General features: G+C 39.9%; 1 protein-coding gene across 2 annotated transcripts in view; it reads left to right on the top strand.

Annotated features, from left to right (window-relative positions):
* The first annotated feature begins 442 nt into the window (after positions 1–442).
* LOC149313024 (protein transport protein Sec24D-like) overlaps positions 443–26,938 on the top strand; it is a 67,977-nt gene continuing 41,481 nt past the window's right edge. The window contains exons 1-8 of one of the 2 annotated variants that reach the window (XM_089525888.1): positions 443–491; positions 12,226–12,411; positions 13,241–13,367; positions 17,350–17,468; positions 20,651–20,923; positions 22,302–22,423; positions 25,013–25,124; positions 26,603–26,730. In XM_089525888.1, coding sequence (XP_089382014.1) covers positions 12,261–12,411; positions 13,241–13,367; positions 17,350–17,468; positions 20,651–20,923; positions 22,302–22,423; positions 25,013–25,124; positions 26,603–26,730 — 1,032 coding nt within the window. In that variant the 5' untranslated portion in view covers positions 443–491; positions 12,226–12,260. Of the gene's footprint in view, positions 492–1,269; positions 1,446–12,225; positions 12,412–13,240; positions 13,368–17,349; positions 17,469–20,650; positions 20,924–22,301; positions 22,424–25,012; positions 25,125–26,602; positions 26,731–26,938 lie in introns of those variants that run through there. The other variant, XM_089525889.1, reaches the window with a different exon arrangement.

A 26,938-nucleotide genomic window follows, 5' to 3' on the forward strand; every position in this document is an offset into this window, starting at 1 on the left:
TCCATTGGCTGAGGCTGTGTGACTTGCCCAGATATTAATTAGCTAATAATTAAATTTGTTAATTTAAAGGCTTTTATATCTGTGGCTGAGCTGAGACTCGAACCTTGTCCGGAGCTCAACCCACTCCGCCACGCTGGCTGCTCCAATTGCCTTCTGTGCGTTGCTCTCCTAGGCTTTGTTGCATAGGAAGCAGGGACTGGCAGGGAAGGGAAGGGCAAGAGGCTTCACCGGAGCCAAGGCGCATGCTCTCTAGAGGCGGAGGGGAGGGGAGGGGAGGGGAGGGGGGACATACACACAGCAGAGACGAGCCCAGGAGCGGCGCGCGCTCCCTGCCTTCCTGGGCCAGCTGTGACCTCGGCGCGCGCTCCCGCCGGCCAGCCCTGTTAGACGTGGCAGTTTCCCTGAACAGCAGCAGCAGCAGCCAGTGCCGGTGCAAAGAAGAGCCTCGACTCTGGAACCCAGGAGGAAGACAGCAGAACAGGACTGGCTTGGTGAGGGGTCTGAAGGAGAAGGGAGAGGGGGGAAAGGAAGCAGCAGCAGCAAGGGTTGAAGGTGGTGGTGATGGGGGTTTGCATGCACCTCCTGAACCCAGAACCTGTTTGGATTAAGGATGGACGCTTGCATCCTTTTTAGGGGAGGGCAAAGCATGGACTGCTAGGGACTGGAGCTCCCCAGGGCTAAGCATAGGATCAGGGGAATATAGCCAGCCCAGGAGAAGTGGAGCTTGCAAAGCTTGCAGTGTGTATGTTGTGTATGCATTTTGGGTTGGCCAAATAAAGGCATCACTGTTTAGTGGATTTACACACACACCCACACACACACACACACCCCTACTAAGCAGTGATACCTTCATTGGGACAATGCAAATGCACAATATACACTTTTGCAAGCTCCAGTTCTCTTGGATGTCAAAGAGTTGATCTTGTTCCCTCAGCAAGTTGGGGGTCAGGGTACCAAAGAGGACCTGGTCCCCCTTGTATTTCTTTTCCCCAGGACATGTCCTACTTTTCAGAATTCCCCAAAAGTCCTCCATATTTGAGTGTGCCTAAGAAGCATGGGTTTATATTTCTGTGAGTGTTTGTAGCATTGGTTGTGGAATGTCCTCTATTCTTAATCAAATGTCCTCCATTCTTAATCAGATGTCCTACATTTGGTGGTGCCTTGGCCTCTTTCACAGGGATGACATCTGGTCACCCTGAGCATCCAGGGTCCTGTTTGTGTTGGGGGTGGGCACTTGCATCCTTTTTAGATCAGTGCGTGGTTCCCAAATTTAGTCCTCCAGGAGTTTTGTTCTTGAGTTCCCCAGAAGCCTTAGCCATCTTGGCCAGCAGCAAGGGATCCTGGGACCTGAAGTCCAAAACATCTGGAGGGCCAAAGTTTGGGAACCACTGCTTTGGAGGCGAGGGGAGGGGAGAGGAAGCATGCCACAGAAGGGGCACTACTAGGTACTGGAACTTCCTATGATAAGCCTAGCATCAGCAGATATAACCAACTTGAGAACATTGTTCTTTCTCCAGCAACAGGTTGGGTGCAGTGTCCAGGAAGGCCTCCAGTCCAAAAATTCAAATATCTGACCCACACCTGGGGCCCTCATCTGATTGCCCAGTTATTGGTGATATTGTACAGTCAGCCCTCCATATCCATAGATTTTTTTATCCATGGATTCAAGCATCCACACACACACACACACATATGTGTGTGTGTGTGTATATATATATATATATATATATTCCAAAAAGTAAATCTTGATTTTGCCATTTTGTGTAAAGGACACCATTCGACTATGCCATTGTATTTAACAGGACTTGAGCATCCACGGATTTTGGTATCCACGGAGGGTCCAGGAACCAAACCCCAGCAGATACCAAGGGCCCACTGTAATTGTTTTGATGGCATGCACATTGTGTAAAATGATTAAATCCACTTGATAACCACTGTTGCGATTTCAGCATCTTTAGGTTCTTTTCAAAAGTTGTGTCCTTGGTATTGTGTGCCTTCAAGTTGTTTCCAACTTATGGTAACCCTAAGACCATGCTGTCATGAGGTATTTTTTCTTAGCAAGATTTGTTCAGAGGTGAGGTTTGCCATTGCCTTCCCCTGAGGCTGAGAGCATGTGACTTGGCCAAGGTCACTCAGTGGGTTTCAGAGCCAAGCTGGGAATTGAACCCTGGTCTCCAGTATAGTTTAGTCCATTATTATAAACTTGAGATGCTTTGGAACCCCCTCCACCCAAACCCCTATGTAAAGGTAGCCCTCCGCATTGACGGATTTTTTATCCATGGATTCAACCATCCACAGCATGAAAATATTCAAAAGTAATATAAATTCCCAAAGCAAATCTTGATATTACCATTTTATACAAGAGGCACCATTTTACTTACTATGCCATTGTATTCAATGAGACTTGACATTCCATGATTTGGTATCCACAGGGGTCCCAAAACCCAGTGGATACCAAGGGCCCAGTGTATATGGAGATCCTAATTATATCCAAACACTGTTTAGAAAATGTGAAAAAATGATTAGAGTTGCCAAAGTAGATTTAGTTTTATACAGAGCATGTAAGCAATATGAACAATTCTTATTGATATGGAACAATTCAAGATGGGGGAGCCAGCATGATGTAGTGGTTTGAATATGACTCTGGATTTCTATGTTGGACTATGAGTCGGGAGATCAGGGTTCGTTTCCTGCTCAAGCATAAAAACCCACTGGGTGATCTTGAGCAGGTCACACTCTCTCAGCCACAAAGAATGGCAATAGGAAGATACTTGCCAAGAAAATCCTATGGTAGGGGCACCATAAGTAAAAAAATGACCTGGAGGCACACAACAACAACAATGCAAGATGGAGCAATTCAGTTAGGTACATGTGGGATGCTCTCCCATCTACTGGGTTGAAAAGTGGGATGTTGGTAAAATAATTCCTGACCACTATGTCACCCTGCCATTGAAAGAAATTCTAAGAACAGTTGTGTTGAACTGTGATTGACTTTAATACAAGTGTAATGACTTTGGTACAGGCACATTAGAATCCAGATTGCCAATGCATTTGTGAGAAATGTGACTTGACATATATATCAGAGTTGGATAAATGGCCAATATGCCATAATAATAACATGCATCTTTTCCTCCACCCCTGACCACCACCTTTAGGAAAAAAACTTGCCTTGCCAACCTTCACTCTTGCAATGGCACTGGTACATCCTGGGTAAGCACTAAAAAATTGTGCTATATGGAACATGGAAAGGGGATTTCAGAACTGTGTGGCCATGTGTTAGAAGATGTGCAGGTCAACACACCCACATGGGAAACTAGCATTAGTGTGTGCAGGTGTCTTGCTGCCCATTCTGATTTGCCACTGATTTTTTGTTGTTCTCCTTGCTACTACCTGTAGCATTTTTATTTGCTATTGATTTAATGTGATTGAATTATCTTTGTTGGTACAATCAGCCTTCCATATCCAGCATCCACGGCATGAAAATATTAAAAAATATACATTCTAAAAAGAAAATCTTGAGCTTGCCATTTTATATAAGGGACATCATTTTACTCTCCATTGGATTTAATGGGATTTGAACATCCATGGATTTGGGTATCCTGGAACCAAAGCCCATGGGATAACAAGGGCCCAGTGTGTTAGCTATCTTTTCCTTTTGGAAGAGAAAACTGCATTTGGACCTAGTCTAACCTGGGACTGGGGATGCTATTGGATTTTGTAGCTAAAAGATCAGGTATGCTGTTTGGAGTACTCTTGGATCCTGCATTTTTTCTGAAAGGTCAAGTGGAGATGATGCTTGGGAATGCATTTGCTTTGCTTCATCTGGTGTGGTGGCTGTACCTTTTTTGGGGGAAAGGAGGATCTGGCCACAAGGATTCATGCTTCAATTGCCCTTTTAGAAGATAAGTGTAGTAGTTCTGGATAGGGCTCCCTAGCAAGGCACCTGACCCATGTTTTATTGAAGTCTTGTTTAGATCCATCATCACCTACATTGTTATGCCTAATGGTGCTTCACATTGATTGCTACAAAGCTGTTGGGGCTATGTTTATATTTGTGTGTTGTGTGTGTGTATAAACTATATATGGATTATTCAGTGTTTGATAGATCTATTGTAACTTTTAAATATTTGTTTGCTACATATACATTTATTTATATTCTGGCTCTCTGTTACTTTTGCCAGTCTTAAAACAGTCCCACTATCTTCCAGTCTGCTCCTGGGTACAATTTAAAGCATTAGCTTTTAAAGCCTTGAATAGCTTGAAGCCAATATCTGAAGGAATGCTTCCTTCTGTATTTGCCTGTCCATAAACTGAAGTCATTATTGGAAGTCCTGTAATATGTTCCTCCTCATAGGTTTGTGAGGTACCTGAGATGGTGCCCTTTTTGTAGCTGTACAGACTGGCTCCCTCTTTGTTCTGGTTTAGGCAGGCAATAAAGACTGTTCTGTTCCATGAGGCTTTTTATAGTCAATATTTTGCTGCTCTTTAATTTTAATGGATGCTCATGAATTTTATTGTATGGTTTTGGTTTTTCTTTTCATGTAAAGATTTCATGTTTTTATGTTACATTGCTGGGCGCACTTCTAGAGAGGCTGGAGTTTTATAAATGCAATAAATTAATGTTAATGAAAGTACTTTTATTTGGGAATCCCAAATTTTTTGCCTGGCCTACACATTATGGCTGGCTGACCTATGGCTGATCAGCCAGCCATAATGTGTAAGCCATGGCCAATGTAGTATAATAGTGGGAAGACTCCTTCGGTTCACAGGCTCCAATACCATTCCTCACCACCTGGTTTGCAAGAATTATGGTTAGCTGTGATTTCCAACACAGGCACACTGTTTACAGCAAGTCATGCTATGCCACTAAATCATAACTGGAAACCATGGATTTCAAAAAATTGTGTGGGGTTACATTGCAAGATCGGCAAGTTGGTAGTTTGACGTTCAACTGCTGTGTGGTGAGGTGAGCTCCCATCACTAGTCCCAGCTTCTGCCAACCTAGCAGTTTGAAAGCATGCAGATGCAAGTAGATAAATAGGTGCTATGTTGCTGGGAAGGTAACAGCATTCTTTGCAGTCATGCTGGCCACATGACCATGGAATCGTCTTTGACAACGCTGGCTCTTTGGCCTAGTGATGGAGATGAGCACAGCCCCTCACAGTCAGACAAGACTTGGCAACTTGTGTCACCCTTGGTTGGGAGGAAGTGATTCACATGTTAATCTGTGTGTTTGTCTATTGTTGAATGGCAGGGCCTCAGGGTGGGAAGATATACGAGGTGAATGTGTGCCTATTTAATTAGCAATCCATTGTCTGTGGGGACGCAAATGCAGGTGAAACGTCAAGAATAAATTCTTCCAGAATGCGGTCACATAGCCTGGAAAACTCACAGAAAACTATGGACGCCGGCCATGAAAGCCTTCGACTTCACATTGAAGGAAACACTTGCAACAAAGGAAAGGAATATGGCTGCCATTAGCTCTTTTGAGAACACTGACTTCTCCTTCCATTGCATGTTGTTTGGCAGCAGCCATACCATCAAGGTGCACTGGATAGAGGGGAGGAAAACAGGTCCAAAGCATTGGTGTGTTTCAACCTTTGGCTACTTTTTTTACCTTGGATTGTTTTCCATTCCATTTGGTAGTTAAAACAGTTGTAACTGTTCGATTGTGATTCTAGACAGCAGGGTTCAAATCTCAGCTAGGCCATGAAAACCCAATAGGTGGCCTTGGCAAACAACACTCTCTCAGCCTCAGAAAGAGCAATGGAAACCGCCCCTCTGAGCAAATCATGGCAAGAAAACCCAGTGATCGGTTCACCTTAGGGTCACCATAAATTTGAAACAATATGAAGGCCCACAACAACAACTGAGAACTAATGTCTGTATTCGCTTTTTAAAATATTCCTTTTCAGTTTGGATACATGAATAGTTGGAGACTGTTGCATTGGTCTTGTCACCCAATTGGAAAGCCATAGATTTATACATTGCTTTTCATTTTGAAAAGAATTCTTTAAGTCAGTGATAAAGGAGAAAAAGAGAGTAAGTGAGTCTAGGACCTAAGCTTGAAGGTCAGATAATTTCAACATGATAGCTGAATCTGGCTTTAGTATGAATAGATCCACATAAGGTTTGCGGTCCTTCATGTCTTTCAGCAAGATGTATGGACTGTTAGGGTCCTGTCATATAGGCACCTTGACAGAGCTGGGAACCAACAAATTTTAGAGATAACCTGAATGTAGATGAAACAGTAGTGAGCAATTTTGTTTCTTAGCTCAAGGAACTGGTTATAAAAGTATAGAAAGGTACCGCATTAAAAAGCATTGTGTGGTATGATATGAAATATATTACATGGATATATGAAAGCTAGTGTAGTGGTTTGGGTGCTGGACTAGTTTCAGAGAGACTAGGGCTCAAATCCCCACTTGATCATGGAAACTCTGACCATGGGCAAGTCACACTTTCTCAGCCTCAGAGGAAGACAATGGGAAGCCCCTTTGAACAAATCTTGCTATGAATAACCTACGGTTGCACTAAGTCAGAAATGACTTGAAGGTGTGCAACAAACATGGACACATTGTAATACAGAACTTTTTAAGATGTAACTACTACTTAAGATGTGGTTTTAGTATTGTTTTATGTCTTGTCTGATTCAGAATTTAGGGAAATTGCCCTTTTTTGAGACTAAAACTTCCAGAATCAATAAGGAAACATGGCCAGTGGTTGACGGATTGTGGTAGTTGAATCCAAAGAGGAATCTAGAAGAGATTCTATTTTGCATAATCTCCAAACCACTGGCCATTCTGGCAGGGTACTCTAGGAGTTGTAATCCAAAAATTATTTTCCCACCCATTTATGGGTGATGGATTATTATACTGCTATGTGGTGCACTTTGTGAAATAGGGTTTAAATTGCATTTTGTATTGATATGTGGTGGGGGTAAGTGAGGTTTATCAGATTATCTCAGGTACTTTAAATGTAATTGGAAGCAGGTTCTGAGTCAGCATTGTTTGTTTGCATTTCTGAGAGTTTCTTGGTTGTATTGCCTTTCCATTTGTATGGGAAGTCTGACGTGGCACACTTTCTTTGCTGGCAGTGAGTTATACAGGAAGAAGTTTCCTTTGCTAAGAACATGGTTAAGATTAACTCCTCCAAGTACCATGAACGTCATGCTTTATCGTGACAACCAAACCTGCAGTAAAGGTGCTTTAATGCTGAATATTAAGTCAGGTTGCCTAAATGTTCAGAATTCAAGCTCACATTTTGTTCTACCCAGGAGGAGGAGAGACCCACACTTTACTAAGGAGATCAACCTGATTCCTAGATTGCCATCTTTCCTGTTTCATTAATTGGCATGCTCTCACAGGAGAGAGAGCTTGTTAATGGTATTTGAAATACTACAGCTCTTCAAAATAACATCTGAAGTGTTCGACTTTTTTTAAAAAATAAAACCACTATATATTTTTAATTCAGAGGGAAATGAAACAAATATTCTGATTGAAAGAGGAATCAATTTACAATGCAGACAAGGGAGCTTATCACACAGGTTTAAAAAGCGATTTATCACTCCCAAATTGAATTCTAATTCAGGCTGCATCCGGATCCCTCCTGGCTTTGCAAATTGGCTAGCTGAACTTGGATTCTGTCCAGAAGTTACATGGGCTGCATTTGTTCGGCGGTGGCAGCAACAAAAATCCATGTGATAGGATCCAGATGCAGCCTGAATTAGAAGTGAATTTGGAAGTAGTAAGTAGCTTTTTAAAGCTGTGAGATAAGATCCATAGTTTTCACATTAATATTCCTAATCTAGAATAACAGTAATTATTAACATTATCCTTATTGAATTTTAATATTCAACAAGATTGCTACGGTATATTTGGAACAGTGTTGTGGGCATCATCTCTAATTTGTGGTAGTATAAAAGTATATGTGAATTCGACATTTTTTTAAAAAGCAAGTCAGAGGCATGGAGATTCTTTCACTTTCACTTTTTATATAGTCTGGTTATTTCACTGTGATGTTATGTTTCTGCATACTTTCCCTCCAGGAATTGGATGAACTGTTGTTAATCCACCCCTCATTGCATATCTTCAACATTTCACAGATGAAAACTGGGGCGTGTGTGACCAAACAACATCAGAGGGTGGTCAAGATGGCACTCTCCTTCTGCAGAAGTCTTTAAACAGAAATTGATGGCCATCTTTGGACCACTATAGTAGTCTATTCCTGTATGGCAGAAGGTTTGATTAGATGATCTTGTGATCCTTTCCAACTCAATTCTGTGATGCATTTCTCTGCAGCTCTGATTAACCAGAGCAGTTATCCTACAGATCTGTCAGAGATGGTTAAAAGGTCTCGACACAGTGATCTCTTATTCTGTTAATATGCAAATATAATGTGGAAATAAAAGTTAAAATAGGTATGGAAAGTTATAATATCACTTTGATACATCTTACCCTAATTCAAAATTTATATTTCTCCCTCTGGTCTTCTCTTCTGGCACTGACCATATGAAACATGAATAAGGGATGCTGAGGGGCAGATACACCCTGTGGCTGTAGTTGTATGCACACATATTTGGGAATTAGCATCATAGAAAAGGGGGGAGGGGATTCTAGTATAAACTTTCTTCTAGTACAGTTGGCCCTCTGTATCCAAAGATTCCTTATTCACAGATTTAATTATCTACAACTTCAAAATATAAATTCCAAAAAGTAATTGTTCATTTTGCCATTTCATATAAGGGACACCATTTCACTATGCCATTGTATGTAATGGGACTGGAGATTCCACGGATTTTGGTATCCATGTGGGGTCCTAGAACCAAACCCTAGTAGATATCAAGGGCTCACTGTATAAGCTTTCATGGGCTTTAGTTACTTTACCTGATGCAATGGGCAAATGGTCTATTTGCTATTATAGCATAGATTTTCAATCCTTATAACAATGGCTTTATTGAGAAGAAACTCTCACCATGCTCAGTGGGGGACTTACTTGCAAGTAATTGATTATACATTTCCAGAAGTCTCCATTTGGTTACACAAATGGAAAAGGTGTTACTGGGTTGCACCGTGCAAGCTTGTACAGATAAACATTTAAATGATGCTATATTTTGTTTTGACAGAGAGTTGAAAAATTAATGTTTCATTTTGAGGGCTTTTGAAAAAGATCCATTGGCTGTCACAAAGTACTTCATTCTGGGCCAGTCCCCATGACTGTAGGGTATGTAGTAGCTTCATGAAATCCCTATGAGGTGCAGTTGTTCATATTTATAGATCTATTTATACATGATACTTTACAAGAAGAGGTGTGTCAGATACCTAACCCAAAGGACTTGCAATCTGAAATACAGAGAAGGAAGGGAAAGCATGAGTAAGCAGCAGAGGAACAATATATCATTATTTCTATGCATATACTCAGGTAACAAAAGACTTAGGTAACATTAACTAGAATGTTAACTAGAAGAGATATGACTTTGAACAGAGACTTCAAAAAAGAATTAAGCAAAGGGATCAATGGAGATGTTCTGAAAAGATATGCCAAGATGTACCAAGATGGTTAAATAGACTGTGGCAATTGTGCATATTGAAGCTGGATGATTTGAGTTCAGAGGAATGGATGTATTGACATATAGCCGTAGAGAGATAAGCAGAGACAAGAAAATTTTCTAAGAGGAAGTAGGAAGCATGGAAGGATCCAGGAGATCATAGGAAGCTGGTGTAGGAACGTAAGCTGGGGAGACACCTGATCAGAATAATGAGAAGAGGAATATTTTTATATAGACTGCTGAACTAAAGTGAGCTAAATTGAGATAACAAAAACCAGAGAGAAGATCGTATTAAATGTTGGCTCTCTTTTCAAAAGCCACCTCATTCTTTGCAATGACAGTCATGTATATGATTATGTGTTTTGCATGTTGTGGCAAATACCTTGGAAAAAAGTTATTTCACAGGATGCAGAAACCTTCATATAATATTGCTGCACAGGATTGGCATCTCATAGGCTGGAGCTGGCCTAGGTAAGGAATTTCAAGAAGTGATTGAGTGCTCAGTGGCTTTTGGAATTAGCTTCATCTTTAGAGCAAAATATTAGGAAAAAATCATTGGGATCTTTCAGTGTAGATTTTTGTGCAAGTATTGTACTCTGGCAGAACATGAGCAAAAATGCTTTGCTTTATGTCTGTCATTTTATAGACTTTAATTGCTTTTCCTTTTCTATTCTTTATAATAAACTGTTTATTTTGGATGAAAGCTTTTGATATAGGTTTGACTTTCTGAGCTATTCTGACAACAAAAAGTACTATTTCAGAAGAGGTTAGGTACATCTAATGGGAATCTCATTGCTATGGATGTTTTCCATGGCTTTTACAGATGCAAGTAATGCTTGGATGTTTAGATAGTTGAGGACAGTTGTGTACACCATGTCATCTAGTTGTTACTTGACTGGAAAGTTACCTGTTTCATCCTGCCAGGAGAGGATAATTTCACAAGCAAACAAAGCCTCTGACAAAGAAGCTAGATTGTACAAAGTCATTTTATACCTTCCCATCTCCTGTATTTTTCTTCTTGACATCTATCAAAGTATAAGGTAGGTTTTTTTTTCATTCTGTAGCAGCATATTATTGGAGAGAATGGTGAGGGAGAGCTGGAGAAACAGGTTTTCAGTGGACCCATAGAGACAGGCTAAAATAAAGCTGGTTCGGGTCACTTTGGAGGTATGCTGTTTAAATGATGCATGTGTCCTAAGAGACCCGAAGCAGTTTTATTTTGTCCTGTCTGTATGGTCCCAGTGTCAATAAGCTGTAGCATGTCTGCAATAAGGAATGTAATAAAACTTGTGCTTGAAAATATCAGAATTTCACTCTAGTTGATGATACTGTAGCTGTGTCAGCCTGCCTACAACAGACAAGGTAAACAGCAGCTGTGTCAAGAATCCCTTACTGAACATGCATGAACCAGTGACGTAGCTGAGGGCAGGGAGGTCTGTGGGGTCCGGATCCCCCCTTCCAAAGCTGCACTGGAATACAATGAATAGTGTGTACACCTGTGGTGTTCATGCACCACTGCACTCAAGCCCTCCCCTTCCCAAAATCCTGGCTACATCCCTGCATGAACAATGAAAAAGAGAGAAAGAGGGAGAGCAAATAGATTTGCCTCACCAGCATGTTAAAAAAAGTTTGGCACAAAAATGGAACTATGGTAATAAGGAATTTGGAGGCAGGTATCATCATCCTGGGTGCATTTTGGAAGAAGCTTTCAAGTAGCCTATATGGTTACATGGCATGGTTGTTTCATTTACATGTACATTTTATTAGTTTTGAATTTGCTGAAATATGTTGAACTGCTCTTCTTTTTTGTGATGTAGGAACATATCCCTTTTCTTTCCATGCTATTTCTGCCTCGGGTACTAAAGTTTTGATTGAAAAAGTAACACGTCTACTTTGCCAACCGATGTATACCTGTACTGGACATCAGAACCACATGCAGAGGTCCAGTCACACAGAGATCCAGTCACAGGGAGATTCTTGACACTGTTTGCCCCATGTTCAGCTCCTGACTTGGAGTGGTTTCTCACTTCTTCTCTTAGATTGTGGGTTATTACACTATGCCCTGAGCAAATCTGTGGTAAAATAATTGGTACTATCAAGTATTAGCATACTCAATGTCTTCTACAATATGGCCTAGATCAGGGGTAGGCAACCTTTTTGAGCCGGGGGCTGGGTTGCTGTCCCTCAGACAACTGGGGGGCGGAACTCAAAATGGCGCCCTGAGCAGCGCGGAAGCTGTGGCGGGGGTGGCAATCAGTGGCAGGACTGGGCTGGGGCCGGTCCCAAGGCCTTGCTGGGCCACATCCGGCCTACGGGCCGTAGGTTGCCAACCCCTGGCTTAGATCAAGCAATATGTCTAGCTTACCTAATAGTCTCTAACAACAAAACCTGCCTGTCTTTGCCAAAAGTAACTGTGAATGCATGGCTGATCAATATCACCTACCAGTGCTATTTGGCTTTTTTTAAAAAAAATGAAATTGCATCAGTAACCTTGATATGACAAAACATCTATGTACTTGCGTCCAGATCAAAAAAATGTCCTAGTCATCACTACACCAAAGATCTAATGAGTGGAATGTTGGCTTTCTTTTAATTGTGTACTTGTATTAGAAAGCCCATACAATTGAGTAATGGCAATTTAATAACTTTCTCCTCCTCTCCTTTTTTTGTTATGACAGGCTTTCTTGAAAAAATAAAATAAAGTTTTGCTGAAATGAATCAGCAAGGATATGTTGCAATGCCTCCATATTCTCAGTCCCAACCAGGAATGGGAGGATTTTCTACTGGCTTTGGACAACCTCCTGCTTCACCTCTGTATGGACACTATGGTGAATCAAGCCCATCGCCATCTGTACCTCAGTCAGGTAGAGTAATATTGTGGTAGAAACTGTATAGAATTTGTTTGTATAAACCATGAGAGGAATAGACATTGCTTGAGTTAATGGATTCCCCATTTGTATCTACCTCTGTGACCCCAAATCTGCTCTGAAGGGTTTGTGTAGTGTGCGTATATATACATGTGGGCCTGCAGTTGGGAAGAAAACAAATGGGGATCCTGTTCTGTTGGAAGACTACAATATAGTTTCATTGGTTATTTTGGGGAAAATCCTGTACAGATTGGGTCTCCCTCACCCAGAATTCCAAAATCTGAAATACTGCAAAATCCAAAATGTCCACATGAGTGGTAAGATAGTGACACCTTGGCTTTGTAATGATTCAGTGTACACAAACTTTGTTTCATGCACAATACAAATATTGTTTATAAAATTATCTTCAGGCTATCTGTATAAGATTTATATGGAACATAAATGCATTGTATGTTCTTTTGGAAGACTACAATATAGTTTAGAGTTAGGAACTATCTCCAATACATCTCATTATGCTTACATATGCAAATACGGATATTCCAAAATCTGAAAAATGTCCAAACACTTCTGGTCCCAAGCATTTTGGATAAGGGAGACTCAACCTGTATAAGTTCCAGTTAGACACAATTGTGATATTGATGGAATGAACAAGTCCCATTCATTTGAATGAATCTGCTCTAAATGGGGAATAACATTGTACATTGTTCCTCTTTTATGGTGGGGGGAGGGGAGGACAATCCATTTTCCTTTAGCCTTTGTAACTTGTACCAATTGAATGCAGTATCAGTTCTTATCCACTTTGCTTTTACCTATGTCTTATTTTTAGGTGTGTTGAAAACAAACGTGCCTTTTGGGTCTGCTGGTCCCATTGGATCGCCTCCTCAAAGCACTCACCAGTTTAACCAGATGAATCTTCAGAATGGACCTAGCACCACAGCTCAACAGTTGCACAGGTGATAAAAAAAAGACAATGTATTTTTTTAAAGTATGGGAATGTGTCCTACATAGCTGATTTTAAAAATCTGTTAAGATTCTTTTTATAATAGCACTAAACCATACTAAATATACATAAATTAATGTTAGGATTGTTAGTATGACTCAGGTAATGGATAGAATCTATGTCATCTTCCCCCACTAAATGTAGAATATGGTGTACATTCTATATAGTCATTTCCATTTCTGGTGAAAAGAAGTAGCTGCCAGAATTGATTGATTATCAAATCCTAAACACTGAGGATTTTGTAGAGAAACGTTTCCTGTTTTTAATAAGCATGAAGGCTGTCTCTATAGGTTGCCTCTATAGTTTAATTGCATAAATTTATGTTAAATACTAGCAAATGTACCCATGATTGTAAGAGCTGAAGTAGCTCAGGTCTGAGCAAAGTGCAATCCACATGTGGCCTCTCAGGGCCAATCCCACCACCATTCTAGGCAATTGGTTCTATTGCCAAAATGCCTACAAAAGCTCTCTAAGTGGTATGAAGGGTATTTCCACCATATTTGGAGCCCCCTACATACCCAGGGGCCAAAAAAAAAAATTTCATAGAATATTTTGTCCCAAAATGTCCTTTAGAGAGTGTGTGTGGCATTTCCACCAAGTTTTGGACTCACCCGGGCCAATTCGGGTCCAAGAGAGGCCCTTTTAAAAAACAAAATGTACAGGAATTAACTTCTGTATATATATATATATATATATATATATATATAGCCTCTTCTGGCCCTAAAATGGTCCAGGAAGACCCAAAAGCATGATGAAAGTGTCCCCCAGAGGGCATTTGGGGGCATACATTTGATTTATTATTATTATTATTATTATTATTATTATTATTATTATTATTATTTGCAAGTGCTGCAATAGTGAGTGCTCCTGGGGAGCTGTTGCAGCCCCCTATGCTTCCACTGTGGCCCACAGCTGATGGATAGATTCAGTCAGAGACACTGTGGCCATGAATCTGCAGAAACTGAGCAGGGCTGTTGAGAATAGAGTGACGGAGGTCTCTCATTCAAAGGGTCATCAAATTGAAGTCAACTTGAAGGCAGTTAACAACGAACAACAACAAATGCAATCATCAGTAACTTTTCCCAACTAGGTCAAACAGCAGCTTTGGGCAGTACAATTATTATTGGGAAAAGTGATTTGAAAGAAAGAGTTAAATATTCTCCTTGTTACCTTGTCACTACTTTGATAAATAAACCAGAGACTTGCGTCCCCAGCTGCAGCACCGTTTTGTGTTCCCATTGTATTATGTGCTGTCACTAGCTTTGATGTCTGCTCTTGATACTGCTGTAGTAACCAACTCTGAGATTTTAGTTAGGAATTCCTAGCTTCACCTAGTTGAAGGTCCTCCTGCTCTTAAGCATTCATATATACAGTGTATTGTAAGTTGAGAGCTCAGTATTTACTTTCAGAGAAATAAAGCACTGTTTTTAGTGCTGTGTTCTGGAATAGCTATTAAGAAATGTCTGCATAAATCAGATTAATCAAGAGGAAAAGTCTAATTCTTTCATTCCTGGATCAAGCAATTATTTAGATTAGAGTCCAAGGTCTAATTTTATCCATATGTTTTGTGCATTGCAGCCATAATATGGAGCATGTTCTATGGGCAGAAAATAACCTTTGACTCCCATGCTTGATTTAAAAGATCAAAGTGGAAGATCCATGAGCTGAAGCTTAATCCTGTTTCATTTCTCTTTGTTGCTTCTATCTCATCCTCAGAAAGTTTCAGGCAGGAATTAATAATACTGCTTTTATAGACATGGCAGATTATTAATATCCTAGGATAGATTTTAGTATGTATATAAACTCCTAGTATGTATCTTAGTTTGCCCATAATTTACTATTGAATAAGGAGGAAAAATTGCTGTCTTAAACTGAGTCCTCTTTCTTCCCACCACCATCCCCTCTGTGTTTGCATGTTAATCACATTCAATTGGTCTTGCTTTCTGTCTTTATTAGTATTTAAGGGGGAAAAAAATTCTAAAAGTACAGCCAAGATCTAATGGTGCATTTCTGCTGAATTCTGCTTTCACTTGGGGCCCCATTCACATACACAATGATAGTATTATTATTCTCTTTTAACAACCATAGCAACATTCTATTTTGTAGTTTGGTGGGGAACCAAAGCTTTCTGGTTGATGACTCTAAATACCCATCCTTAAATTACCTTAAAACTATCCACCCAAAGGGAGGGTATTTTTACCATACATCAAAGGAGTCACAGACAGCACAGGAAAGCTGGTGAGGAAACACAAGCTCCAAATGGTCTACAAACCAACCAAGAGAATCCAGCAAATGCTGGGCTTAGTGAAGGACAGCAGAGACCCTCTCACGGCCACATAAATTTATTGCATACTGCGCAGGTGTAGACAAGTCTGCATTGGGACTACCAAATATAATGGGAAGTCGAAGGCTTCCATGGCTGGCATCCATAGTTTTCTGTGGGTTTTTCGGGCTATGTGGCCATGTTCGAGAAGAGTTTCTTCCTGACGTTTCGCCAGCATCTGTGGCTGGCATCTTCAGAGAATTCTTGGCTGGAAAGGAGTTGGGTATATATACTGTGTGACCTGGTAATGCAGGAGTGATTTGTATGTGTATTGTTCTGCATATCACTCCTGCATTTCCAGGTCACACAGTATATATACCCAACTCCTTTCCAGCCAAGCATTCTCTGAAGATTCAGGCCACAGATGCTGAAACATCAGGAAGAAACTCTTCTCGAACATGGCCACATAGCCCGAAAAACCCACAAAAAAGTACCAAATACAATGTTCAGACATGAATCAAGGAACATGAGAGACATTGTAGACTGGGCCAGCCAGAAAAATCAGCAGTAGCAGAACATGTTGTAAACCATCCTGGGCATAAAATGCTAGTTGAAAACACTGAATTTCTGGTCCATGCCAACAACTATCAGGTCAGAATGCACAGAGAAGCCATTGAAATCCACAAACACCTGGATAACTTCAACAGGAAAGAAGAAACCCTTAAACAAAGTTTGGCTACTAGACCTGAAAAACAAGCATTCAGCACGTTTAAATGAACATCACCCAGGATCAGGAGGTTTCACTATTTCACTCTATAAGTCTGCTTCAGAGAGATGAAGGATGGGAAACTCTCTGGAGCATTTTTGGCAGGCTGCAGAAGGAGTGTATAGAGAAGAAAATCCCATTTTTGATGGCACTGAATAGCTGGCTCTTGGTCTATGTGTCATATGCTGTTTTCTTGATTGGTTCTTTTTCTGAATATTTGCCTCACGGTAATGTCTGGGGTGGAAATCATGTGGCCCTCCAGATGTTGGATAGCAATTCCCACAATCTTCTTCATTGGGTGTCCAGGGTAGGGGTAAGAGCTGCTATAAATTACAGTTTGACAATATTGGAAAGGCCACACAAGTCCCATCCCTAGTAATTGCAAGAGAGAGGGATCTTACTGTTCACAAAACTTTGATAGAACATATTTACCAAAATAGATAGAAGGAATCCAAAAGGAAGTAAGTTCTATATACAGTCGTATATTTATTCAGAAGCCAGTCCTGTTGTCTTTTTCATACTTCTGATTAATAATGATTAAGAGCATTCTGTGCATGGAAGGAATCATGAAGAAAATAGTAAGAAAGTAGGATAACATTGATCATTGTGTTTACTCAGTAATGTAGGGCCATTTTGAAACTTCTGAAGTTGCTTCAGAAGCAGACTTGGGCTGCAGTTCACTTAACTGGATCTAAATCCCGTTAAACCCTACTTCTAAATGCAGCCCATATATGTGTGAAACTTTTTATTTACATAGACAACCTCCTGACCAGATCTGTAATAAGGGGTTTTAGGCTGGACTTTTGTAATCTCTTGTATTTAGCTGTTGTCTGTGAAGAAAAATAAGATTCTCTGGATCATGTGGTTGTGATTTCCTGATTGTATAAAGCTATTTTGTCTCAACAGATTTCCAGTTTCTCATCCTCCATATTGCCATCCATCACAGTCCTGTCCAAACAGCGCACCTTCTTCATCTACAGTACAGCTAGCTAATCAGCTTGGCAACATGCAAATAAATAATTATGGTAAGAATTGCATGGACATTGATGAAGATCATGTTGTCTTTATTATTTTTTTTGAAAAAACAACAACAGGGTTGGATCCAGATGGATCTTAGAACAAAAATAGTAAATCGATCCATTGTCAATTTACAGGATTAATTTATAGTTATTTGCACTTACAGTGCAAAGCTAACTGAAAAATGCAGATGTAGAGGGTTAGGAGTAGACAAACACACTTTGTGCTGGCTGAACTGATCTTGTGCTGGCATAATTTCCTTATGTTGGCTACTACAGAAATCAGTTGACAGAGGCACCTGCTGGCAAAACTGTTTAGATTAAACACAGCTTCAGATGGCTTAGTGTCATTACTCCTGACAAACAACCATCTTGTTGAATTAGGATTAATTACACTGGTAGTCTATGGCCCGATACAGACAGCCAAAATAAAGCTGCTTCGAGTCACTTTGGAGGTATAGTGTTTCAATGATACATGCATCCTAAGAGTCCAGAAGCTGCACCTGTTATGCCCAGATTTTAAGGGCAACCTGTTCAACCTGAGAGCGTATAGTGGAAATCTCCCTCCCAGTAAACTTATCCACAGCAGGGCTGACACAGACAAAAAGACACCAAATTTGGTTTTAGACACTATGTATGTAACATTTATTGAAATACACAGACATAGACAGATACAAGTACCAAGAGAGCTCTCACACACACCATTCACACAATACTCACACACACAGAAGGCACTTCACTGAAGCCATTGATCAGTCGTCTTCATGAAGGCGTGGGAGCTCTGTTGCCATGGGTCCAGAGCGCACCTTTGATTTGGAAAAGTCTCTCTTTTAAGGCTTTACCACATCGTCCGTCCAGCTGTCTTTACGTGAGGACCTCTTCCTTTGACGCTGACTAACACTTCAGATCAAACAGTTCTTTGCAGTCTCTTCCTTATCAGTCTTTGATTCTATCCAGGCTGTTCTTACAGTCCTGGATATCTTCTTCTTTTATGGATACGCAGCTACATCCAAGGTTTTGGACACGCCATCTATTGCCACATCAGCAGTTCTCAAAAAATCCTCGCCTTGCTTGTCAGGCAGCTTTCCCCATCATGCATTGCGCATTATCCATTTCGTTTGCTCCAGTAGTGCCTTTCATAGACATTCATACATTTCCTTACACACCAAAGCCACACTCCAGTCCTAAGGACTGGAGTGCAGCTTTGGTGCGGCTTCTAGACTCTTAGGATGCATGTATCATTGAAACACCATACCTCCAAAGTGACTCGAAGCAGCTTTATTTTGGCTGTCTGTATCAGGCCTATATTCAATCCATTGAAGCTAATTGCCTCAAGTAGACTTCTTTTCATAGAACAGGGCTTTGCTGCTGCATGCCTTATCAAAATCTATTCCTGGAGGTTGGAGGTGCCTCCAGAATGGCACGAGATATTGTGTGAGGCTACTGTGGAATTGGCAAAACGTGTCTGATGTCCATTTCAGTATGACTTATTAGAAATCATTGCCGATGCTGATGTTAACATGATCATACCTAACATATGCACATTACACTTGGAGTGTGATTGAAGGGCAGTATAAAACATACATAAGTAAACATTAAAAACTTGGTACAAAAAAATTATTCAAGGTCAAGTCAACATGAATTGACTTTTTTACCCAAGGACTCCTGCTTTGCCTTGTCTTGAAAACTCTTCAAGGAAGCAAATAAAATTCTTCAAAGAAGTAGGTTGCACATTGTGGCTCTGAACATATTTCTGAATGTTCAGAAGACAAATTTGATGGACCAAAATCTACAGAAAGATCTAGTGAGATTTTAATGGGCAATTCCAGATGTTGCTGTATTGCTCCAAATGTTGATGTTCTTCACTGATACAGTCAGTGCTCTGTATCCACAGATTTTTTATCAGTGGATTCAAGCAGTTTGAAAATATTTAAATATTTGAACTAACTGTTTATTGATAGTTATTCATTGTTAGATCAGTATCCAGTGCCAGTTGCTTCTTTTTATTCACTTTATCTTATAATAAAAGGAATGCCATTTAGAATCAGATCCTTCAATTAACATTAGTTCAGCCAAAACAACTTGCTATAAAAAGAGCACTTTTTAAAATAATAATTATTATTTAAGCTAATGGTCATAACATTTGAACTGCATTTTTCTACTTAGTTTTCTGGTTTAGTGCTATATTAGTGTAGTCTTACACATTAATGCAAAAAAACCAAGCAAACCCACACCAAAACCAAACAAAAAACAAACACTAAAACACCAAAACCTGGTTTAAATGGGAGGGGAAAAAGTGTGTGTGTGTGTGTTTTCCCAACTCTGCTCTTTGACTTCACTCTCCACAGTGTCTCTCTCCTCTTGCTGTCCTGCTTTGCTCAACTACACAGGCATGTGGGAGAGATATTCATTGTGGGTGATATTTTCTGTGATTGATTGGTTGGTTTTTGGAGAAGTATTGTAAAACAGAATGTTGTGAGTTGGGACAATTTAGTATACATCTTGGCCATGATCTTGAAGTGTCGTCTTAATTTAATATTATAGCTAATGTTATCTAGCAGTGATAATGAACCTTTTAGAGACTGAGTGCCCAAACTCAAAGGTGTTCCCACACCAGGTGTTACCTGGTGCTTGCGGGTAGGACTTCTGGGGGCAGAACTTGCACCTTCTAAGGGTGGGACATCTAGGGTTGGGACTTTCCCAGAGACAGCTGAAGGCCTGGGAGGGCAGGGAGAAGTGGAAGAACAGACATGTTACTGTTCCTCCTCTTCCCCCTGCCCTCCAGGGCCTCCAACTGCCTCCCCAAAGACAGGTAAAGGCATGGGAGGGCAGGGGGGAGAAGAGGAACAGGCGCACACCTGTTCCTACTCTTCCCCATCCTCCCATCTGTCTGCGTACCCTCAGAAATAGTTTTGTGTGCAAAAAAGGACATGTGTGCCATAGGTTTGCCACTACGATTATATAGTATGATTAAAGGGTTGGAACCAGTCTTTGCCATACTTATAGTAAAGTAATTGAAATTAATGTGACAGATTAATCACAGTTAACTGTAGTCCTACTGATTTTAGTAGATATGCAAAATGAATGCTGATTTGAAAACAGAAGTTCTTAAGAACTAAATGCGTTTCATTCGGTTTATTGTTTTGAAGCTTTATTAATGTGTGCATAATAGAAGTAATGCTTTCATGCAGGTTCCAGTAGTGCCCCCAATGCACCTCCTTTTGTGCCTTCTGGACCCCCACAGTCTTTGCAAAGTCCACCACCACCTCATCCACATCAAATGGCCTTACCGCCTGGTTCTCAGATTTCTCCACCACCAGCAAATAACTTGAACAGTCACTGCCCTCCACCTCCACCTTCGATGGCCAGACAGGAAGGGATCCCTGGGTCAAGCCCATTGAACACCAATTTGCCACAACAACTCTCAAATGAGCCCTTGGGTCCTGGGTTTCCTCCCCAGTATGGTAAGTGAGGATTGTTTATGGAGAGTTGCCATGTGGGCAACTCCAATTCTTCCTGGTAAATGTGTCTTGTTTAAAAAAGGCATCTGTTTCCTTTTCCAATAGGTCTCTTGCTGCTTGTGCTACTTGTAACCGAGGCAATCTTGGAAAAGCAAAAATCTGACAGCACTTACATGTTTGGGGTAGAAATGCCATAAGAATTTACTGTTTACCTGAGAATATTCTCTCTTAGTACATAATTCTTGAAAAAACAGGAAATAGTTTGAAAAAATGCTGTATTTTCATAATAACCCAAATATATCCTAAATTGGCCCAGTACAATACTTCAGGTTGGCAGTTTTGTACTGGTAATCCTATGCTAAAAACACAAAAAATGACAAACAAATAAATGAGTGATGAGAACCAGTAGAGTGTCAGACCAAGACTAGGGGGTTCCTCACTTGCATGAATTCCTCATTTCCATGAAGTTCTTTGAGTGACCACATCATAATATTGTATATTGAGACCTTGTCAGGGAATCTAGGTTAATGGATACTTGAGACATGGACATTTAGGTAGCAGCCCACTAAGTATGAAACTCATGAAGGAGTTGAGATTGACTCTTTCTTTATTTTGCTTTTGACTGCCAGTAAAGAACAAACCTTACTGCCAGGCTTTTACTCCTCCTCTAGGGTTTTATATAATATAACGCTTTGTTGTATTTTAATTTTAGTTTTAATACCATTCTTGAACTTTGTTGTATGATGAGGATGGGTTATTCCTGCATTGCTGGGTTTTATGTGAAGTATTTATGTTTTTATTTTACCAAGGCACCTGGTAGGTGTAGTCTGCAATTTCAAAATGTACAAAGCCATAGTCAGATCTCCTCTTTTCAACATGAGTCATGGAATTCTCCAGGAAGCCCCTGTTCATATGTTTCTCTCTTACCTTTAAAAGAGAAAATGCTCAAGTCTTAGTTAGGGTAGAAGTTTAAACTGCTAGCATGGTAGTGTCTCTTTCAGGAAAAGGTTTTTTTTTAAAAAAGTCCTTTCCAGAGGAATCAACTATAGCTAGTAGAAGTCAATGTATCCACAGTGGGCCTTTGATATCCACTGGGGTTTGGTTCCAGAACCTCCTGTTGATACCAAAATTTGTGGATCCTGTCTTTGAAAATAGGCTGGCTAAGTGCGGCTGGCCCGGCGGCAGTGGCGGTGTTTTTGAGTGCGATAATAGCCGCTTGCAATCTGAAATGCTACTGTATCCCATCAGGGATAGGTCATGGTTTTTTGTAATGTGATAATCTTCTATATAAAGGGCTGACTGTAAGAGGGCAGGATGTTTTTTTTTAAAGCAATTTTTTTTTGTAAAACTGGGACTTTTTTACGTTTTCATTCTTTTGTAGGAAACTATGGCCCTCCAATGCCAGGTGCACAACTGTCTTATCCAGGTGGCCTTCCGTCAGGTCCAGCACAACTAGCTGGACCTCAGCAGAGGAAACTGGATCCTGATTCCATTCCAAGCCCAGTGAGTAGTGTTTTCTTTAGAATAAGGACTAAAATAGGGTTGCTCCAGATATTTTGAACTGCAGCTGTCATTATTCCTGGTTAAGTTGACAAGGGCTTACAGGAGAACATCTGAAGAAACTCCAGTTCATAAAGTACGCTTTTGTAATGTGGATCAAACTGTATCATGAACATAAAAGCAGTGAGTTTGAAAAATTATTGTAATGAGATCTCATAGTTATCAGGGTGTTTAAATATCTAACTTTGAAATATGAAGTTCCATGTATCTGAATAGATTTGTATGCAGTTCCAAAAAATTAAATATTATTTTGTAGGGTTTTAAACAATATTTTATATCTTGAGGAATTAATAATATTTTAAAGCTGTTGAATTTCAGTGCCATTTACATCTTTCTTGTTACATGCTATCAAGTCTACTGAATGAAAATGTTTCAGAAGAATCTTTCAGAAAAGTCCGTATTATTCTCTTTTCCAGAAAGCAGTGAAATGTTTTCTAATAACTTACAGGTTAACAAAGCTATTGTAGAAAGGAGTTTACTTCATTACAAATAAGACAAGCAGTTTACTTCATCATAGTCAGACAAGTAAATGTACTTGCCTGATTCATTATTACAATATATATTTAAAGTGATGGTCAAGGCTGTGTTGGATTTCAATCTTGCTCAAATAAAAGCTAACTACAATCCATTTTTACAGCTACACGTTGCCTGGATCTAGTTGTTTTGATAGAAATGAGGCACGGCATTTTCAGCCCCCTTCCAGTGCAGCCTCATGGAGAATGTATACATTGTTCCATTTTACATTATCCACAACTTCTTATGTTATCAGTTCGCAACAGTTCCCAAACTATTGTTAATTTTAACTATGGTTAGTTTAAAAACAAAGCATCTTCAAACAAAGATTACTGAAACCAGTTTAGGATCAAGTTAAGATAAATTACAAGTTAAACTTGTAGTGAACAAAATGGAGCAGAGAAATCTTCCAGTATCCTTGCAGCTCTGCCAGAAAAGAAGAGAAGGGGAGAACATAAGCCCCAACACTTGCCACAGGTCGTTCCTGTCACATAAACCATGACTTATTGTAATATCTTAATATAGTTACTGGGCATAACAATAAACTATGGGTCATCGTGTCCATGAGCAGCAGTGAGTCTCAGCTCATATATTCCTTCTTCCTCTCCCCTCTGGTGTAGTCTTGAGATCAGAGCTATCCGCTTCTACTTTTAAACTAACTAGAGTTTCTTGTTACATGTGCGCTAAGGAAAACACTGGCTAATTTAAACGGGAGTTTGTTCAAGCAGCCTAGAACTGCAAACCAGCTTTATCCTGGCATGGTTCAATAAGCCATAGTTCAACCAGATTTCCTATCACACTAAATGTAATAAGGTTAAAACATGAAGTTAAACCTTCCAGTCTTCTTGCAGTTGGAAAAGTAAAGAGGAAGAAGAAATGCATTACTTAAAGGTTTGCAGTAACTAATACATATATCAGTGAACTATGGTTTCTTTTTATGCTGCATCTCAAATGAGGCATTATGAATGGCTGTACTTCGCAAAACTCCTTCTGCTGTTTCAAAGAAGATATGCTTATTCTTTAGGTGTCATGCCAAGTTTTTGATGTGCCATTTCTTCCTCCAAATCTAAATCAGATTTAAAATGGGATTCCATTTGCTAGCTGGAATGCTAGTCAACCATATTAGTAGCAAAGGATCCATATGTTTATGCCTTATCAAAATAGTTTATAATCTAAACCACGTTGATGCATTTATTTTCATTTTTTTAAAATTTTTGCCAGATTGTGGAAATTGAAATGGTAAAATTGTGAAAGAGTGTAACTGTCAAGTTCATCATTACACGTATTTTACAGTTTCTCAAAACAATCACAGCTGCCTCTAGGGGGGAAAAATCTTTTAAGATGTTAGGAATTTCTCCATGGAGAGATTCCCAAGTACCCCTCAAGGATCCAACTAGTTTCTATGTTCTGAATGTGAAACTATTTCTGAAAGTACAGAACTGCAAAACTGAGCTCAGAATGTAATGAAAATTCTGTCATGATCTATACCCAGTCTGTAAGATATTTTATAGTTTTTAGTCTTTCCTTTAAGGACTTGCATTTCCTCACAGTTAAAGAAAGAAATGCAAATGGATTTCAATAGGAGAGAAATTCTTATGTCTTCTGTCACTTATAAACATTGGCTGCTTCAGAGGCTAGGATATATAACTTTATAATGACAGAGCTGTGTTGCTGACAGAATATGCAGGCATGCTAGTGAATTGCAGTGATGTACAACGGAGCACAATGCATGATGTCCCAATGTGCCCTGATTTGCAATGTGTCATGTTGTGCATAGTGACCACACTGCTGAACTGTATTTGTACAATGAGCCTGGAGATGAAGTCATGTCTATGCCCCCCTCTTAAGAATGTGAGCATTATGCAACATGGCAATTCACCTTTAGTTAAGTCGGTTTATGATGACCTAGCAGGATACCCAGCATGAATTAGAAGCTCTCTTCTCTCCCCTGTCAATAACTATTGTTAAAAGAAGGAATATATAGCCTACTCCCTTACAATATTATTTTTTACCTTTAAGATTCAGGTAATTGAAAGTGACAAAGATTCCAAAGGAGGTCAAATCTATGCTACAAATATCAGAGGCCAAGTTCCTCCTCTGGTTACTACAGACTGTGTGATCCAAGATCAAGGTATTGATGAGCCATCTTTTTTCTTCTTCTTCTGTGGAGTTGGGTTTCCAATCTTTCTTGACTGAAATGTACCTAATTACTGTAATATCGATGATGTCAGTTTAAATTGACCAAGAACATTCTTTGGTTAGTCTCCTCTGCTTGTCAAACTGGCAGGACAGCAACACAGAGAAATGTGGTCTTGGTGAATTACAGAATTTTAATCTCTCTGAAGACTCTGTAAAGCAGGAGTAAGCAACACCCCCACAACACAAATTACATTTTTAAAAATCACCAAAATCCCCCCCCCCCTTTAATATATCCCTGGAACTTGGCAGTAATTTCATCATATTTTGGGTGATCCCAGGAGAGGCCTCTTATTCGACAGCAAACAACTGGAGGATGATTTCTGGGTCTGTGGATTGCAGTTTCCCAATCCCTCTTTTGAAGTTGAGCCTCTTTTTGCAATAAGATGTTTTTTGTCTTGATTTGACTTTTTGAGCATAGCTATACAAATTATTTTACATGTGTGCTAATTGCTGGGATTTTAAAATACTTCAGGGCCTTGATATTTCTGTTAGTGTGTTTGTTCACTCACAAATGATAACCAATCCTGAGCTCTCTCACTTACTCTTTCTCTTTTTTTGTGTGTGTGCATAGAACATAATTAAAGTCTAAATTACTTGTTTTTATGCAGTTGCACTAAAATGAGTTTAATGGGAGAAGCAGAAATAGGAGGAAATGTATATTAGTATTTATGAGTCCTCCCCAGCAGATAAATGGGAAAAATTCTGATTGTATTGTAGTTATAGACTGCATGACTCTGAATGTCATGGGGTGAACCTAAAAGAAACCACATTTGTGCTTCGCAATAGAGGAGGAATCATTGCTGTTGCTCAGATCAGGTTTCATGGCAGTGCCAGCTGAATACTTGTCTTTAGCAAAAAGCCAATTAAGAGTAAGGGTAATACTTCCTGATTTGATTGTGGAAAAGGATGTGTGCGTGCGTGCGTGCGTGCGCGCGTGCGTGCGTGCGCGCGTGCGCGCGTGCGCTTTAAGTGCCCTGGCAGAAGACAGGAAGCACAGCGTGAAAAAAGGTAATGAGAAAAAGTGTGTTAGAAGAGTTACTTTTGAGAAGTGTTCCCAGGAATTTCCTACCCCAAATGTTCTCTCCACTGTTTTTTGTGGGTTTTTTGGGCTATGTAGCCATGTTCTAGAAGAGTTTATTCCTGACATTTCACCAGCATCTTCTCTGAAGATGCCAGCCACAGATGCTGGTGAAACGTCAAGAATAAACTCTTCTAGAACATGGCCACATAGCCCGAAAAAAACACAAAAAACTATGGGTGCCGTCCGTGAAAGCCTTTGATTTCTCTCCACTCTTTGAGAAAAAAATATGTATAGAAAACCTTTGTCACAGTTCTGTTTTTTAAAAAGTTCCATTAAACATTCTTTTTCCCCTTCTTTTTCTGATTATGTCATCACTTTCAATGTTGCAGGTAATGCCAGTCCTCGTTACCTTCGCTGTACCACCTATTGCTTCCCTTCATCTTCAGACCTGGCAAAACAGGCTCAGATTCCATTAGCTGCTATCATCAAGCCCTTTGCCAATGTTCTTCCAAATGAGGTAAGAAGGACAAACATGAATTCAAAAGAAATATTCTTTTAGTGTCATGAATTCAGTTGTTGTCATACTGACTTCATTTGGGAGTAATAGCAAAGCAGACTTCAGAGTGTTATATGAACTGATCTATGAAATCAGGCTTCTTGTCACAAGCCTAAAGTCCATTGAGTCATCCTAGAAACATGTTGGGGCATTTTCACATTCTCCACCT

The sequence above is a fragment of the Sceloporus occidentalis genome, unplaced genomic scaffold, assembly GCF_023333645.1.
Source record: "Sceloporus occidentalis isolate IW3139 unplaced genomic scaffold, rSceOcc1.0.p SCAF_5, whole genome shotgun sequence".
Classification (NCBI taxonomy): Eukaryota; Metazoa; Chordata; class Lepidosauria; order Squamata; family Phrynosomatidae; genus Sceloporus; species Sceloporus occidentalis.